The sequence below is a fragment of the Musca autumnalis genome, unplaced genomic scaffold, assembly GCF_047663935.1.
Source record: "Musca autumnalis isolate F117 unplaced genomic scaffold, ASM4766393v1 scaffold_1, whole genome shotgun sequence".
NCBI lineage: Eukaryota > Metazoa > Arthropoda > Insecta > Diptera > Muscidae > Musca > Musca autumnalis.
The window spans coordinates 314,423,405-314,440,527 of record NW_027411644.1 but is presented as its reverse complement, the minus strand read 5'-3'; the positions used below and the strand labels follow the sequence as shown (position 1 = coordinate 314,440,527).

General features: G+C 35.4%; 1 protein-coding gene across 1 annotated transcript in view; it reads left to right on the top strand.

The window, feature by feature from the left end:
* Positions 1–1,041: 1,041 nt before the first annotated feature.
* The window catches only part of beta-Man (beta-mannosidase), a 43,333-nt gene continuing 27,251 nt past the window's right edge, over positions 1,042–17,123 (top strand). The window contains exons 1-2 of the mRNA XM_073962244.1: positions 1,042–1,299; positions 1,377–1,633. Coding sequence (XP_073818345.1) covers positions 1,453–1,633 — 181 coding nt within the window. The 5' untranslated portion in view covers positions 1,042–1,299; positions 1,377–1,452. The remainder of the gene's footprint in view (positions 1,300–1,376; positions 1,634–17,123) is intronic.

Here is a 17,123-nt window from a genome sequence, read left to right as displayed (position 1 = left end):
TTTTGAGCTTCAAACCAAATATATTTTTTTGGGCAGATTTCAAAAAGGGCTACAAAATCCGTAATCCGTAGATTCGATATCGCCAATAGATGGACATTTAAATTCACATGGGCTGAGGGTATATCTCTGCCGGTTAAGCCTACTGATACTTTTTACTTGTTTAATAGCCCATCGCTGTCCGATTATATGTAGTATGTGTAGGTACATCATTCGGAATAATCATCATATAACGTAATTATAAAATCTTTAAATAATTAATTTAAAATTCACTGTATAAATTTACATATGTTAATTATTTTTTCGTTTCAACCTAATATACTTTCGCTCATATGTTTGTAGTGTTTATATTATGTTCTCTCTCTCTAATAATTCTTTGTTGTAAGTCAAGCCATGAAAGTGGATCATTTGAAGTTCAGTGACTGGATAATAAAAACATTTACATTGTATTGTTGCAAAGTCTCAACAGCACTTGTATCTCCCCTGCAATACAATAGAAGTCTTTGTTGCATTGTATCATATTCGAATTGAAGGAAGTGTGGCGGCGGTTTGATGCAATTTGAAACTAAGAAATTATTTATATTTAAGATGGCAAAGAAGGCTCTGAACCGTGTATAATTTTCTCTTTATAATTTGTAAACACAAACCCAAAGCTGAACTACTGTCAATATAGTTGGAGCTGTAATTCTTTACACAATGTAGCAAAGGTGTTCACATTTGAACAAATGCTATTTTGGGGTTTTTGCTCAACAAATTTCAGAAAGTGGTTATTCACCAAAGATATATTAATGTTTTTATTTTAAATTATAAGTTAGCAAACTAGTGGGCGACCAACTGTATATACAATTCTCCTCATTCTAACGCTCAAAATGATTCATTTGATTTAATTTTCTCTTATACTAAAAGTAACGTATTTCAATATTTATGAGTGTGATAAGAGGTTTGCATGCAAAGAAACGAAAAGAAATGCATGAATGAACGCCAAACGGCAACTAAGCATCGCGGTCTTCTTTCAATTGAAACTTTAAAAAAATCGCAAGGCAAGCAGTTGGCATTTGTTTGTTGTCGCGTTATAATCGATCGGAGCGCGTCCAAAATTCTTTTCAACAAAAATAATGTTTGAGTGTTGTTGTTGTTAGAAAGGAAGCATGAAAGTTTTCGAACCATAACAAATGTTCAAATTAAAAGTGATTTTTTTTGTTTCTTTTCAAAATTATTAACAAACAAATTATGATGATATGAATGAAATCAAATAATAATAAAAACGCCAACTAAACAAAAAACCAAACCGGCAAAGCAAAAGTAATTACGATAATTTGTTGTGTGTTTACAAGTTGAAAATATAAGCTGTGTAATTTTTTTTGTTATATTTTGGAAAGGTTAAGGTTCGCTTCACGCGCCTAGCCTAGCGTAGATAAGTAAAGAAAAATTAAACAAAAATAAAATAAAAACAAAATGTTGAGATTAAAAAGTAACTCCTGTGTTCCAAATCGCACGATGGTTTATTGCAACTCGTATACAATGTTTGCAGTGATTTTGTTGCTATTTTTATTTTCTATGGCACGTGAGTGCCAAGCAGATTCAATAAATGTGGTTTATTTGAACCGTAATTGGTCGCTGAAAAATCAAAATGAAAGTGAGTAATTTTGGTAATTATGAGGACATAAAAATAAAAAAAATTGCAATTGCCTAATATTTGTAAAATCTGTATGCTATCGGTTAGTGGCAGTTAATTAATTGCCGGAATCAATTATTATCTTGAGAAATAGCTCGCAAGTGGTTACTTGTAGCGGAAGAGATGTTGATATTCTTTAATGATGATTGCGTTTGGATGGTGCCAAAAATTATTAATGTGACATAAAACAAGTAAAGTAAAACAAAAAGTAGGGTAAATGCTCCTAACTCCGGCATGTGCTAGTAATGCTCAAAATTACTGTAACAAAATGTGAAAATAATATTTGAACATCTTCAACAATACTTACAGCTAACTTTGTGTAAAATTTCATTGAAGACCATTTATTATATCGGAATTTAACTTTTTGTTAGTGAGCGTGCATGTCTCTTAAGAAAAAATTAGGAAGAAAAAATGTTTGTAATTATGTTAAAATGAACAAATTTTCAATAAAAATTGTTAGCCCATAGCAATCGCCGAAGGGATTTTCAAATAAATCGCGATTTAAGTTCACATTTTCAGGGGTTCTTTGGGTTTTCACGATTTTGCTTGGAAACCGCGAGTTTTATGTAAATGGGCCTAAAAAAAATATTGTAGCTGTGAAAATTCTCTACAAGTTTGACCTTTATGATATTTTCGTTATATATCTTGAAAATGGTACAACCTAGGAAAAAATCCAATCTTATAGAGAATTTTCATAGCTTCAACATTTTCTTTAGGCTCATTTACTTAAAACTCGCTGTTTACAAGCAAAATCGTGGAAATCTAAAGAACCCCTAAAAATGTGAAGTTAAATCGCGATTTATTTGAAAATCCCTCCGCCGTTTTTTTGTTTCTTAATATTTCTCATCCATGAGCATTGTAGTTTCAGAATCTACAAAAACTTCCCAGGTGTAAGCACCTTCCATTTAAATTTGGTTAATGCACACCGTCAGATACTATGACTGCCAAATTTTGGGCCGAATTGGTTTATCCGTTCGTGCGCTCCATCCACTACTCATGGTGCCATAGCAGGTTTTTAGAGCTTTCGGGCCAGGAAGTATGGACTTGCCCCTGAAAAAAATTGTACTGTCATAATGGGGACAGCAAAGTTGTTACAACAAAAATCAAAACGATTCGATACACGGAGGAATAAAAGACCTCTCTAACATATGGTAAATTTCAAATTTCTTTTGCAATTCCATTGGAAGAAATTTTAAAAAAAAATTTGCGAGCACATCCGCTAATTTTGGAACATAGATTAAGAAAAAAGTCGTGGTTTCAAATCTGTTCGCGTTCACAAAATTGGATGCTGCGCTCCAAATTTATGGGGGGTTTTATTCCCTTATAAAGAACAAATATTATTTTTGGTGTTATAAGAAAATGTATGTGTAAAGCGTTAACAGCATTTAATATCTATCCGCAGATGCCTAAATATTTACTAAATGTATTTCTATTTTCGCGGAAAATCAACAAATACTGAAACAATTTTGGAGTAAATTTAATTTATTCTAATTTAAAGTCCAAATAAAACTCGAAGAAATAAATTAAAAATACGTACAGATTCTAGACAACGCGTAGAAAAATATGAGACCAAAATTTTAACGATAGGATTTATAACTACCATATTACAGCAACAACAAAAGACGAAAACTTATTGTTGGAATATTATTTCAAAAATATATTTTTTTGTTTAATACGAAAAATAGAAAAATCATTTTTGGGAGTTATTCTACTATTTCGCTAAATTTCGATGCAAGGACTGACGGACTTCGCTGAAACTTTTTCAAGGAAAATGCGATGACAAACCCGAAAGTGTATTTGCTTACTTTGATAAACAATAGGATTATGAAATAGAAAGTAATATTGAAATTACAGCCAAATAAAAAACATAAAACTTAAAAAACGTATAATTCGCGAATTCGTTAAAATCAGTTAAGGCGCATGCGCTTTTCAGATACAGCGAGTGCATCTCTATCAATATGTAGCCATTTTTCCACTTTTCATTCAGCGGCCAAAGTGTGCCGTCAGCTGCATCTTACTGTTCAAAAAACCTTTAGGTGGGTAAAAATTGCGCGATGTACATAAGATTATAAGGCGCATCCGATTTCAGTGACCGCCTATAAAAAATACGTCATTATAACAAATTCGTCAAGAACCACGGATGTGCTACCAAATTCTATTTTATACGAAATACGAATATTACTCCAGAATCTCGGTAATTTCTGCCACACGGTTTTGGAAAATAATATAATCGCGTATAAAGGATTCCATTTATGTAAAAATAACCAAAGACAATCGCGGTTCAATGCGCGGAATCATCAAAATATAATTTTGCAGAATTTCCTACTTTCAAGGTATCTATAACCGCCGTTTTAGTGGATGGATTTGAACGCTGAAGGGTTCATTAGATCCGGCGCGTAAAAAAACTAAAATCACGCGGGCTTCAAGGGTACCTGAGTCACAGTTGTAAATTTTGAAGCTAAAAAATAGGTTTTTAAAGAAAATTTACGCACCAAAATTTCGACTTTGGACTCTTATTACTAGGGAGCTGTATGAAGCACACTCATGAGATATACATCAAACGACGTGGAATCACGAGTTCTACAATCCAATAAATAGATTGGGAAATTATCTGGGTGCGCCCTCCAATTATAAGAAAAATTCAAAAAACCCAGATTTCAAAACTTCAAAATGTCAGCATCGATTTTAGTTGGATGCAGTGTATATATCGAAAAGTCATACATTAGAACCATGTTGCCCAAGGGGTATTCTTCAATTCTTTCTTTGGGTTCAGGTCTGAATTTTCCGTGGTTTGACCAGAAATCAAGAAAGAACACAAAAAACTTGTAAACTTCAACACATTTTTACCCATTTTTTAATATTACCACCAACACAGCTTCCACGTTAATTATTTGTTATGGTTCATTTTATGCGACCCCGGCTAAAACACTTCAATTAATATAAATATATTCATATTATATAAAATATATTGACAGTTCGCGACTTATTAAATGGTGAACCTCAACTTCAACGATTGTAAAACATTTTTGAATATTACCATATGTCCCAAACTTATTTTGCAGAAAACATATATTTGTTTGCAATCAGTCCCAAACATAACGTATGTTTGGGTCCTGCAAACAAATTATATGTTTGGGTAGAAACAAATTAGCCACAAAAAAAGACAAACACATGCACCAGTGGGCGCTTACTGAGAGCATGGGAGCATACATTTTAATGTAAAACACATTGAAAATATATGTTCAACTGCTCTCACTAAGCGCTCACTGGCTATCTCTAACATATACACATATTTATAAATGGTGATGGTTTATTGAAAAGCATAGAAATACCAAACACAAAATCAGCAACAGACACATAGGTACATAAAAAATTCCAAAGAAATACATAACAGACTTAAAAAAGAAAAACTGAATGAAAAAATTAATAAAAAGTCACACTTTTAAAAAGAAGCAAGTAAGAAAAGTCTATAGTCGGACGGAGCCGACCATGGGATACCCTATACCTGGACAATCGCTCTCCACGGAACTTCTTTTCAATGATTGTGAAAATTTAATTATCAAATATCAGAGATGTAATATGTATAATACTTATGACCAAAACCAAAAAGTTATATAGCATGACAAAGACATTTTTGTAGTAGGAAAGGAAAATTTAGTTCACACAAACTAAAATGTAATGAAACCCAATTATGCAGTACTAATACTTCCGTTGTTTAACCTACGTTATTGAAATTTTTACCAATTTCACCCAAAAGTTTCAGTCCATATAACCCGCTAAGTATTATCTGACCTTCACGTTGGTTTGTACGCTTCTTCTACATTATAAACTCAAACTTTGTTTAAAATTTTGCGGGTTATTATTTTGACCTACAGAGCCGCTACAAAATTGGTTAACATTTTGTTTTTGGTCCATTTCATTCCATGAACATTTCACGATCATCAGCAAAAACTAATCATTTCTATTCTGGCCCGAAATCAACCTCCTTAAAAAAATCGTTACAATCGGTCCATAATTGCGGCCTTAAGCTTGTTTGAAATTTTTAATGGACGGACACACATCGCTAATTCGCTTTATCTCGTCGAGATATGAATTTTGGCATACCAAATAAGGGGTCTAGGACGAATATTTCGTGGTGTTACATAAACTTTTGGAGAGACAATATGTAGCATGGGAAAAAATGTTGTTCTCTACACAGAACCCATTATATATTAGGCAGTTGGCCCGTTATCTATCAAACACTTTGTTGCAATTTACATCAGAGGAAAGGTCAGTAGTTTTTTTCCATATGTAGGCTACTTTGCGAAATATATATGTCCTCAAGGAATTAAAATATCGACCAAAAATAAAATTTTTATATTTTTCATACAAAAGTAATGGTCCATTTCACCCGCTAAAAAATATCAGATCATCATTCAAAATTGTAGGCATCTTTTTCGACCTATACTCTTACCCGGTGCAAAATTTCGTGACTATTGATGTATAATTGCGACTTCTAGCGAGTTTATTATTACACTACAAACAAATAACCGAATATATTAGGAAAGTAACTCTGTTATCTGATCATGCACACCAACATAATTGGCATCAATTGAAAGGTCAAGCGTTCCACTTTCAAGTATATCTCACTTGTCCGGAATGTCACTTCCAGGAATTAAGATATAAGCTGTATATTAAAAATTTTCATAATTTTCACACAAAAGTTTTGGTCCATTTAACCCTCTAAATATTATCCGATCGCCATCTCCAATTGCAAGCTTCTACTTTGTGAAATGCTCTTACCTTATTTAAAATTACGCGTTGATCGGACTATTATTGAGACCTACAGAGCCGCTAGAAAATTAGATAAATATTATGTTTTTGGTCCATTTCACCCGCTAAATATTTCACGATCATCACCAATAAGAATAGGGATCTATTCTGATCGGAACCCGACCTCCATACAAAATTTCGTGACGATCGGTCCATAATTGCGGCCTGGAGCGTGTTTATAATTTATAATGGACAGACGGACGGACGGACACATATCTCAAAATCGCTTTATCTCGTCGAGATATGAAGATTGGTATGGGGGTCTCCGACGAATATTTCGCGGTGTTACATGAATTTTTACCAAAACAAACTTATAATACCCTTTTCCACATTGTGGTATAGGGTATAAAAAAATATATAAATATATATCGTTGAACGCTTCTCCTTAGTTGTGAAATAAAACACATTTTCCTCAAAGTTGAATTCATCAGCGGGAAATCGGCATCTGGAATCAAATGATTACATAATGTAATAACTAGGTATATCCATATTTCAAATGTACATATGTATGTATATGAAAAATGTATTGATGTAATTGCCAATGTTAAATGTGATTTCTTCTTTGTCCAATAAAATATTTCCATTCACCTTTTTGATTCAATTATAACATGTATTGGGCATTTAATTTATTAAAGAGCACAATTTCTTTAAGAAAACACAAAACACTGATTTATTCACTCACTTTACCGTCTTTACTCAACGATTGTATTTAGAAAACTGAAAAAAAAGAAAAACGTAATTAATGCCTTTTTTCATTTCCTCTTCGCTTGCTGCTTTGGTTAACAACAACAACAAAAACCGAAATACACGTGTTTGGCCGCATACACACTACCAAAGCTTCTGCGTCTCCTAATACACCATACACACAGCTCTTTATTAGAAAACAGCATTCCGCATCCGCGAGAGCCCTGTTGTTACTCTCTTTGATAAAAACCCTTTCTCCACCCAAAAAAAATATGTTCTAACATAAAAAATATGTTGGTAAATGTTGCAAACATATATTTGGTTGGACACAAACAAATTATGTTTGGATCCAAACATATATTTGTTTGAAACCAGTTTATGTTTGGATCCAAAAATATTTCTAACATATATTTTTCTGCGTGTATGGACCGACCACAAACCGAGAAAAAAAGATAAAAATAGTTTTTGTTTAATGTTATTTAGCTATTCTGACCCTTAAGAACCGTTTGTGCAGACCTAAACCCCAGAAAATTTTATAAGGAATATGACCTCGACGATTTCGACCTCGATTTTGAAAATTGCCTCAAAGAATAAATCAAAATTCTTAACGGTTTTGACAAAATGATCCCTTTTAACATCAAGGCCTCAACACATGTGGGGCCCATAACCTCGAAAGTCCTTATGATGGCGAAATACGCCTGGACATGATGGTTTTAGACTCCAAGTATCTTTGGAGAGAATCAGTTTCAGACAATTTGAAGTCGATTTAACAATGTGCGTCCGTCTGTCTGGCTGACTGACTGGAGCGCACGATAACTCTCGAACGGATTAACCGGTCGAATCCAAAATTTGGTATTCGTAATATTTTGTCCAAACTTAGCTGAAGTTCGAAGATGGGCCATTTGGTCCACTCCCTCGGGTAACTCTCTCACAAGAATGCAATCTTTTCAAAAGATTATGCGCACCATAACTCTGGAAGGCACTAACCGATTTGGTCGATATAAAGCATACTGCCTCCATTACGACAGTACATGTTTCTTCAGGGGCAAGTCCACGGTTATATATATATATATATCATATATCAACGGTTATATATCAACTCTTTCGAGTACCTCCCACACAAAATTTCGGACATGTACAGTTTAGGACCTCTTTTCGAATCGTTTCGATTTTTCTTGTAAAATGTTGCACTCAATGCCTCTATTACGATGGTACGATTTTTTGAGCGAAAGCCCTACGGCCAGCATTTGTAGTGGACCGAATACTGAGTTAGTCCACACTTAACATATCGTAATATTTCTTCCAATGTTAGATGAAATTTGAAGGTGGTGCTTATAGGTCCACTCCTTCCGGCACCAACCCCACAAAAGGTTGAAAATATGCGCTAAAATGGTTCGCGCGATATCTCATAAAAGGAGCAACCGATTTGGTCCAAAGTTTAAATTTGGAAATTTTTTGTTATCGTAGAGAACCCTTATATCGTCCGGTTTTAGTTATTTTGAAGAGTTTTTCAACATTATTCATGCTGAAGTGAATGTTACTTTGTATTCCGAATTCCCAACGTATAGAAAACCCCCCACGAAACAAACAATATAGGTTGATGTTTCGGTATACCTTCCAGTGGAATGACTTTAATTTCGATTTCGTATTATAACTGGGTAGACAAAAGCGAGGTAAACCCAAAATTTTTAATACATTTTGTGTGGTGAAATTTGTTGTCGGAGACGACGCCTGAGTTGGAGTCGTGAAAAAATTTAACTGGAGTCATAGTCTAAAGAAAAATGGCTCGACTCTGAAGCCCTGACCGTAACAAAGAGTAGTTTTTTCTGCAGCGCTCATACTCTTTCAGAAGTTTTGTTAGTTTTGTTCAAATTGGTTGATATATGCGGGTAGGTCAATGTTTTGCTCCATAGTTGAAGGCGTCTGAGATAGTTTTGAAATCTTTACCAAATTTAGTATTCACGGTCCCTATTACGATGGTACATCTTTTCAAGGCAATTCCATACTTTCTCATATTGCAAAATGATCATACAAGTTTATTTCGAACAGTTCTGGCTGTTCTTATAACGACAGTATAACTATATTGGGTAAGTTCATACTTCAAAGGTAATGAGGTTTTATATCCTCTGTGCCACACATATGTATGTTAAGAGCATATTCTGTAGGCAATATGAAAAATTGAATGTAAATTTCAATGTCCACACTGTATCCCCATACGGGTTAATATGATACCCGCCAGACATTATGATTATGGTCTGCACTATTTGTTACCGATAACTACCTACTACTTTTCACTTGTTTATAATCAATTACATTCTCCCCTAATCACTGATATACATTTCATTGAAAACTAAGTTTTATTTGTTGTTTAAGTTTATCAGAATGGCAATTAGTTGGTACCAGTTTGGTGCGAATGACCGCTCGAGTTCTTAAATTGTAAAGATTATAATAAAGAAAGCCGCTTGGCTCCTATGAATTTTGAAATTTGAAATATTTACTTTTCTATACATATTTACAATCGATAATTCCTAAAGGGGTGAGCGCAATACCGGGTGCCACCGTGGTGCAATGGTATGCACGCCCGCCTTGCACGCAGAAGGTCGGGGGTTCGATTCCCCGGCCAAGCAACATCAAACATTTTTCAACGGTGGCAAAATACCCCTCAGTAATGTTGGCGACATTTCCTGAGTATTTCAGCCTTGAAAAACTTCTCCATAAGTGGTGTCTTAAGACACGCCGTTCGGACTCGGCGATAAATAGTAGGTCCCATATCATTGAGCTAAATATGAATTGGGGTGCACTCATTGATATGAGAGAAGTCTCCCTTGTCCCGTATGGGATGTTGTGGAACAATGTTTTTTTGTTTGTGAGCGCAATACCATTTTAAAAATAAATCCAATGTTTACAAATGACGATCCCGTTATTAATATTACTTTTGCGAATTGTGAATGACAATTTTATAAAGTGCTTGTCATAATTTGTTTCTTCATGACCTATCCCATAAATCGCGCAACCAAACCAATTGAAGGTATTTGATTATTGTTGCACACGCTAAAAGTGTTTAATTGATTAAATTCATATCAACAACAGTTGTTTAATTTGTTATTGCTATTGTTGTATGTGTTCTTTAAATCTTGTTAAATGTATAACACTAGTCTACAGGAAAACAATAATATTGATTTTGCTTAATTAAGGCACAAATAGAGAAAAATAAAACATAGAAAATATTCTTTTGAGAAAATATAAATGACAAATGTTAAATAACCACTACAAAATCATATATAGTGATATTTCAAAACATTGCCACTCACTTCAATAAGACATACAACTTTTTAAACGATGATTTTTATACTCAGTCTTTAGACTTTTAAAATGTGTCTCATCGAAATAATGGTTTTAGACCCCAACTATGTTTAGACAAAAACAGTTTCAGCCAATTTTGAATCGGTTTAGCAATGTTCGTCCATCCATATATCGGTCTGTCAGACTTGCTGCATTCAGTCCATCATTTGGCCAAACTTAGTTTAAGTTCGACGATGGGTCATATCGGTCCACTCCTTCGGATACCTCCCCCACAAAAGTTCAAAACTTTTTGCTAAAATGCTCCATACTTTGCACATCGTAGTATTTCTGTGAGACATAGATCAGGTCAAATATGGACTATATCGATCCACTCCTTCGAGTAGCTCCCGCACAAAATTTTGGAAAAGTTGATTTTAACATCTGCTCTCGAATATCTCTGATTATTTTTTGCAACCATTTGTATTCGTTGCCCTTATTACGACAGTACAATTTTTTCTGGGGTAACTCCATTCTTTCTGGGAAAATAGTGTAAAAAACCTTGCGGCTCCATATGTAGTGGCTGGAGCGTACGATAACTCACTATCGGATCAGCCGATTCGCTTCCAAATTTGGACCTCGTAATATTTTGTCAAAAATTAGTGTTAGTTCGAAGACGGGCACTATATGTCCATACCTACCGATACCTCCCCCAAAAACTCAAAACGTTTCGCTAAAATGGTGCGCAAGATAATTTCCGAAGTAACCAATGTGGTCCCTACTTTGTACATATTGGTCCACTCCATCAGCTACATCCCCCACAAAAGTTCAAAACTTTTCACTAACATGGTGCACACAATAACACTCGAAGGCAGTAACCGAGTTGGTTCAAATTCGAATATGCACTTTATCGGTCCAGTCATTAGTTACCTCCTCCTCAACATTTTTGTTTAAGTGCAGTTTAGGGCCTGTTCGATGATCCTTTGGCAATATATACCGATGTTACTCCTTATGGTTTTGTGGTTACCGAAAATAAATAAGAGCTGCCTCCACCTTTTTCTCTTGTAAAAATCGTCGATCATATAGCTCAACTCCAACGAGTAATTAAATAAATAATATAATAGTTAATATTAAAAATTAAAGAAAAAAAAATAACTTACAAAATTAAAAAAACAAAATAACTCCCAAAATAACATCCACTTCCTTCGCAATACTTCTGAGCTTTAATCCAAATATATTATTCGGCAAAAAATACATAATTATTGGGGAAAAGGATTTCGGTTGGGTAGCCGAATAGATACTTTTTACTTGTTTCATATTACTCGAACACAGCTTCCAGTTAAATTTAATTTGAAATTGTTTAAGGCGTTATGGCCACATACAAATTTTACAAAATCGACATTTTTTATTAGTTCATTCTAAAGTACAGATATAATAGAGATGCTGATCGAATCGATCGGACCAAAATTAGCTAAGATATGATTGTAAGAAAGAGAAAATTCATTGCGATTTGTTAGTCCAGTCAAAATAGACATTGAAATAGCAAAAATTCCCACAAAGCTGAATTTTGGTGGAGAGCTAGGGTTTGCCATTAAAAGCAACGTCCTAAAAGTCCCCATCGATCCCATGTGTGCAAAAAAAATTATTCGGGGTCAAAGGTCAAAATTTAAGGGTTTATTGTATTTATTTATTGTATTTATTGTAGACAGAAAAATTATCTACAAGATTGACCTTTATAATTTTTTTCTTAGAAGGAACCATTCTTGAGATATAGCTGTTCTAAAAAACACATGATTTTTATGCACTTATAAGGGAAATTAGCACATATTCAGACGAACCGGCGAAAATAAGCGAAGTAATCGGGTCTGTCCCCAAAAAAAATATATTTTTTCTTGAAGAGCGAAATTATAGCTATCTTCTAAAAAAAATTCCAACAAATTCGCAGTGTGTTTAGTAGAGTTATTCAATGTTAGAGTCATTTTATGCAAAAATAGCCCATTTAACCCACATGTATGATCGAAAGCCCAACTGGAACGACCCCAACGAAAACTCTCCGATTGTTTTCAAGTTTTGTTCGAAGGTAGGGTTTGTTGCGCTGATTACGGAAATGTATAATTTTCAATGGTTGCGGATCCGGTTCGCCGGTTAGGCCAAATTTAAAAACCGGGTTAGACCCGGTTCTACTGAACCGATTATGCCCACTATAGCTCGAAAAGGGATGAATACTTATCTTCATATGTTTTTAAGGGACTATTATACATATAAAACGTTTATACTTAAGTGAGAAACTTAGAAAGAAATTACGGATTTATGGCGAAAACACTGTCCATTTTTATACCCAACACCACACTGTGGTATGGGGTATTCTGTCTTTGTGCATTTGTATGTAACATACAAAAGGAAACAAGATAGGCCCATAGTTCCTTCTAGGCATATATGTATGTACGTAGAATCTCTTTCTGAGTCGATTTATGCATGTCCTTCCGTTCGCAACATACACTTCGCATTTATTGTTCGATTCAGCTGAAAATTGGGAAGTATCATTTTTTAGCCATAGGGAGAATCCTATTCTTTTTGGTGAAAATCGGTTCTGATTTGGATATAGCTCCCATATATTTTTTCGGCCGATTTCACGTATTAGATGCACCAAACATGCTATATATCCGACTTCGATGAAATTTGGAATATATGACTGAATTCGGTCTAGAAATAAATATGCCAAATTTAATCAAAATCGGTTCAGATTTGGATATAGCTCCAATATATATATCTTTGGCCGATTTCACGTATTTGTTGCACCTAATATGCTATATCACGGTGCTCTTGAAACAATTTTAAATGGAAGGTGCTTACACCTCGGAAGTTTTTGCGGATTCTGAAACTACAATGTTCATAGATGAAAACAATCAAAAAACAAAAAAAATCGCCGGAGCGCTTTTTAAATAAATCGCGATTTAAGTTGACATTTTTAGGGGTTGTTTAGGTTTTCGCGATTTTGCTTAGAAACCGCATTTCCTTTCAAAATGGGACTAAAACAAATATTGTAGCTATGAAAATTCTCTACAAGATCGACCTTTATGGTATTTTCGTAGTTTTTACCATTTTTGAGATATAGAAGTTCAACTTGGGACAATGCACTGACTGTATCGCCCCCTTATAAAACAATGTCATGTAGGGTGCTCCTTAACTAACTTTTGATGAAAACCGCTTACACAGGGAAAGTTTTTGTGAATTCTGAATCAGCAGTGTTCATAGATGAGAAAAATCCAAAAACAAGAAAAAATCGCTGTAGGGCTTTTTAAATAAATCGCGGTCAAAATTCACATTTTTAGGTGTTTTTTAGGTTTTTACGATTTTGCTTGAAAACCGCAAGTCCAATCGAAATGGAGCTAAAGAAAATGTTGTAGCTGTCAAAATTCTCTAGAGGATTGACGTTTATCATTTGTTCCTAGCTTGTACCATTTTTGAGATAAGGAAGCTCAGTTTACATTTTTAGTTTTTTTTTGTTAGGGTTTCGCGAATTTGCTTGAATACGGTAAGTCGTATCGACATGTGACTTGAGAAAATCATAAAGCTGTGAAAATTCTCTACAAGACTGGCTTAAGTGACTTATCCTTAGTTGTAACATTTTTTTTAAATATATAAGTTTAAGTAGGGAATTTGCAGTCATGAAATTGTTTTATAAAGGGGCGATACAGAATTGAATTGAATTTGAATTGTCCCAATTTGAACTTCTATATCTCAAAAATGGTAAAACCGACGAGAATATCATAAAGGTCAATCTTGTAGAGAATTTTCATAGCTACAACATTTTCTTTAGTCCCATTTTGATAGGAAATGTGGTTTCTAAGCAAAATCGCGAAAACCTAAACAACCCCTAAAAATGTCAACTTAAATCTCGATTTATTTAAAAAGCGCTCCGGCGATTTTTTTTGTTTTTTGATTGTTCTCATCTATAAACATTGTAGTTTCAGAATCCGCAAAAATTGCCGAGGTGTAAGCACCTTCCATTTAAAATAGTTTCAAAAGCACCGTGATATATATCCAATTTCGATGAAATTTTGTAATATATGACTGAATTCGGTCTAGAAATAAGTGTACCATATTATATCGAAATCAGTTCCGATATATATCTCCCATATATATGTTACATATCCACAGTGGTGTAGGGTATCATATAGTCGGACCTGCCCGACTTTGATCCTTTCCTTACTGGTTTTAGTTAAAATCGAAATTTTGACTTTGACAGTTCACATTTTTTATGGATTTTTTTAATTCCTTTTCGCTTAAGTACAAGATTATTATATTCTTAATGTTCCCACAAAAACAAAAAAAAAAACAAAAACACATGCTGATCGGTTAATTCGTTTTCGAGTTACAGTGGGCACCGCAAACTGCTTTATTAAAAAGAGTGTTTCGTATGTGGCCATTCGTCAGAAACTGTGCAATATTTAAAAAAATCCGAAAGCAGCTAAAGGTTTGATCAATCAGAAGAAAACAAAATCTTCTGAAAAAAATTGTAGTTTTAATGTAAAAACTTCATGAAGAATTTAATTTTTCGTGCTCAATAAGTGGGCAAAACCCCTTAATGACAACATATAACCTGCTTACACTGTGCAACAATTTTCGGGTCAATGGTGGGCTTGTTTAGTTCTTCCTGGTCTTTGCGCTATGCTCTATGCCGAAGTCTAGGCTCTGTGCTCCCTGAATTCAGCATAGGATTGTCTACCTGCCATACAGTTAGTCAACCATCTGTTAAGATTGTTAGGGAGCGTTTACTCGATAACATCTCTTAAGAGAGTTGTATGACTTACCGTATCGAACGCTTTCGACAGATCCAGTGCCACCAGGATTGTTCATTTGTGAGGTCGTTGACAGTTACGTCCTTCTGTTAAGCTGGAAGTTACCTTACTAAGTGCTTTGACCATACTTCGTCCAGCTCGAAAGCTGTGTCGTCAGTCTGTTGTCTCTTTTCCTATTTCGTATTCTCTTGTTGTTTTTGCAAAGCGAAGTTGTATTTTTTTCCAGCGTGCATGATATTATGACGATACGTTTAAACAAACGAAAGAAAAATAAAAATTTCACCAAACAAAACAAATATGGCACGAATTCAATTTTTACAAAAAAAAAAAAAAAATAAATAAATAATAATAATAATAAAATAAAAAATAAGAGAATGACCCAAAAGCTCTATAAATTCTACGGTGACCAACTAATAACTATACGGTGCACGATAACTATAGGCAGAATTGACTCACAACCTAAGATCAAGTTTCAAGATTGACTATTTCGGCCCCATCCTTCATACAACTGTTGCACAAAAGTTTGTCACTTTTACGCTTAAATCCAGTCATTCTCGCAAAAATACTTCGGCCGGGGGCTGGAGGTAGATCGATGTCAAAGAAGATGCTGCGCCCCGCGGCTGGCTAATAAGGCCAATCTCCACCGACATCGGTGGCACTAACAGTGGTTTTGGCACACTGGGGCGGTCATGTCTTTGAGGTTGTAGGAGGGCGTGCCTACGCAACAGGCTTGGTTGGTGGTTTGGGTGTAGACTGAGTGTTTTCAGGTATCCGCTGACTCGTCCTACCAGGTGATTTGGAACGGTTGTCGAGACTCACTTAACTGGCTTGGGTTGTTCGTAGAGGCCCGTTTCATTGACTTAGGAGGTTGCGAAAAGGGCTGGATAGCAATTTGGGCGGCGCCACCCTTTGTCTGGCCCGGCTTAGTGAGGTGAATTAAGCAGGGCTTCATAGACTCCAGAAGTTGATATTGAATATGAGGACTTCTTATTGACAGTCAAATTTCGGATCTAATTTCGAAATTCTCTCCGGCCTTTGACAATGGGTGTTGCTAAGTTTCTCCTGACGATCTGCAGCACCTCCTGGAGTTCATACGCTCTTCGTGACGGCTCGATGACTCTAGCTCCGATGACAGTGGTTAGTTCATAGAAAAGTGCTCCTGGATGGAACTGTACGCAGCCGACTCGAGTTTACTGCCAACGAGATTTCCGGTAGGTATTCGTCCCCTATGTTGTTTGGTTTTCGGCCACATTATTATGGTCTAAATGGTACTGTTAGCCCGCCCCGTGGAGTTTTCCTGAGGGCAATATGATGATGTAAACTGTCGTCGAATGCCTGTCTGTAGCATATAATTTCCAAGAATGCGGCACGTGGCTTCCATCATCTGTCGAACCCAATGACATTGGGAGGCCTCCACTGCTCGCTGTAGCGACACGACGGGATGTCGTGACAATCGGCTACCACGTTAAGAAAGACCCTTTTTATACGTTACACTGAATTTGTACTGCATGAGCTCCAGAGCCCAGAGTGCCAGCCTACCGGTGGGATTGCCTATGGAGTTCAGCCCCAGGTGGTCAGTGATTACCAAGAATCTGTAACCCTTGACGCATTTTTCGGATGCCCCAAACTATTACCAAGCATTCCTTCTCCGTGACCGAGTAGTTTTTCTCTGCATCATTCAACGTAAGACTGCCATAAGCTATCTGCCTTTCTCCTTCATCGAACAACTGAGATAAAACAGCTCCGAGGCCGTGGTCACTGGCACCCGTCTGCAATATAAACTGTCGTGTTAAATCTGGGCAAGCTAAAATATGTGCTTGGGTGAGTCTAGCCTATCGTTGCGAAGTCTAGCCCAAACGTACGGTACATGAAAC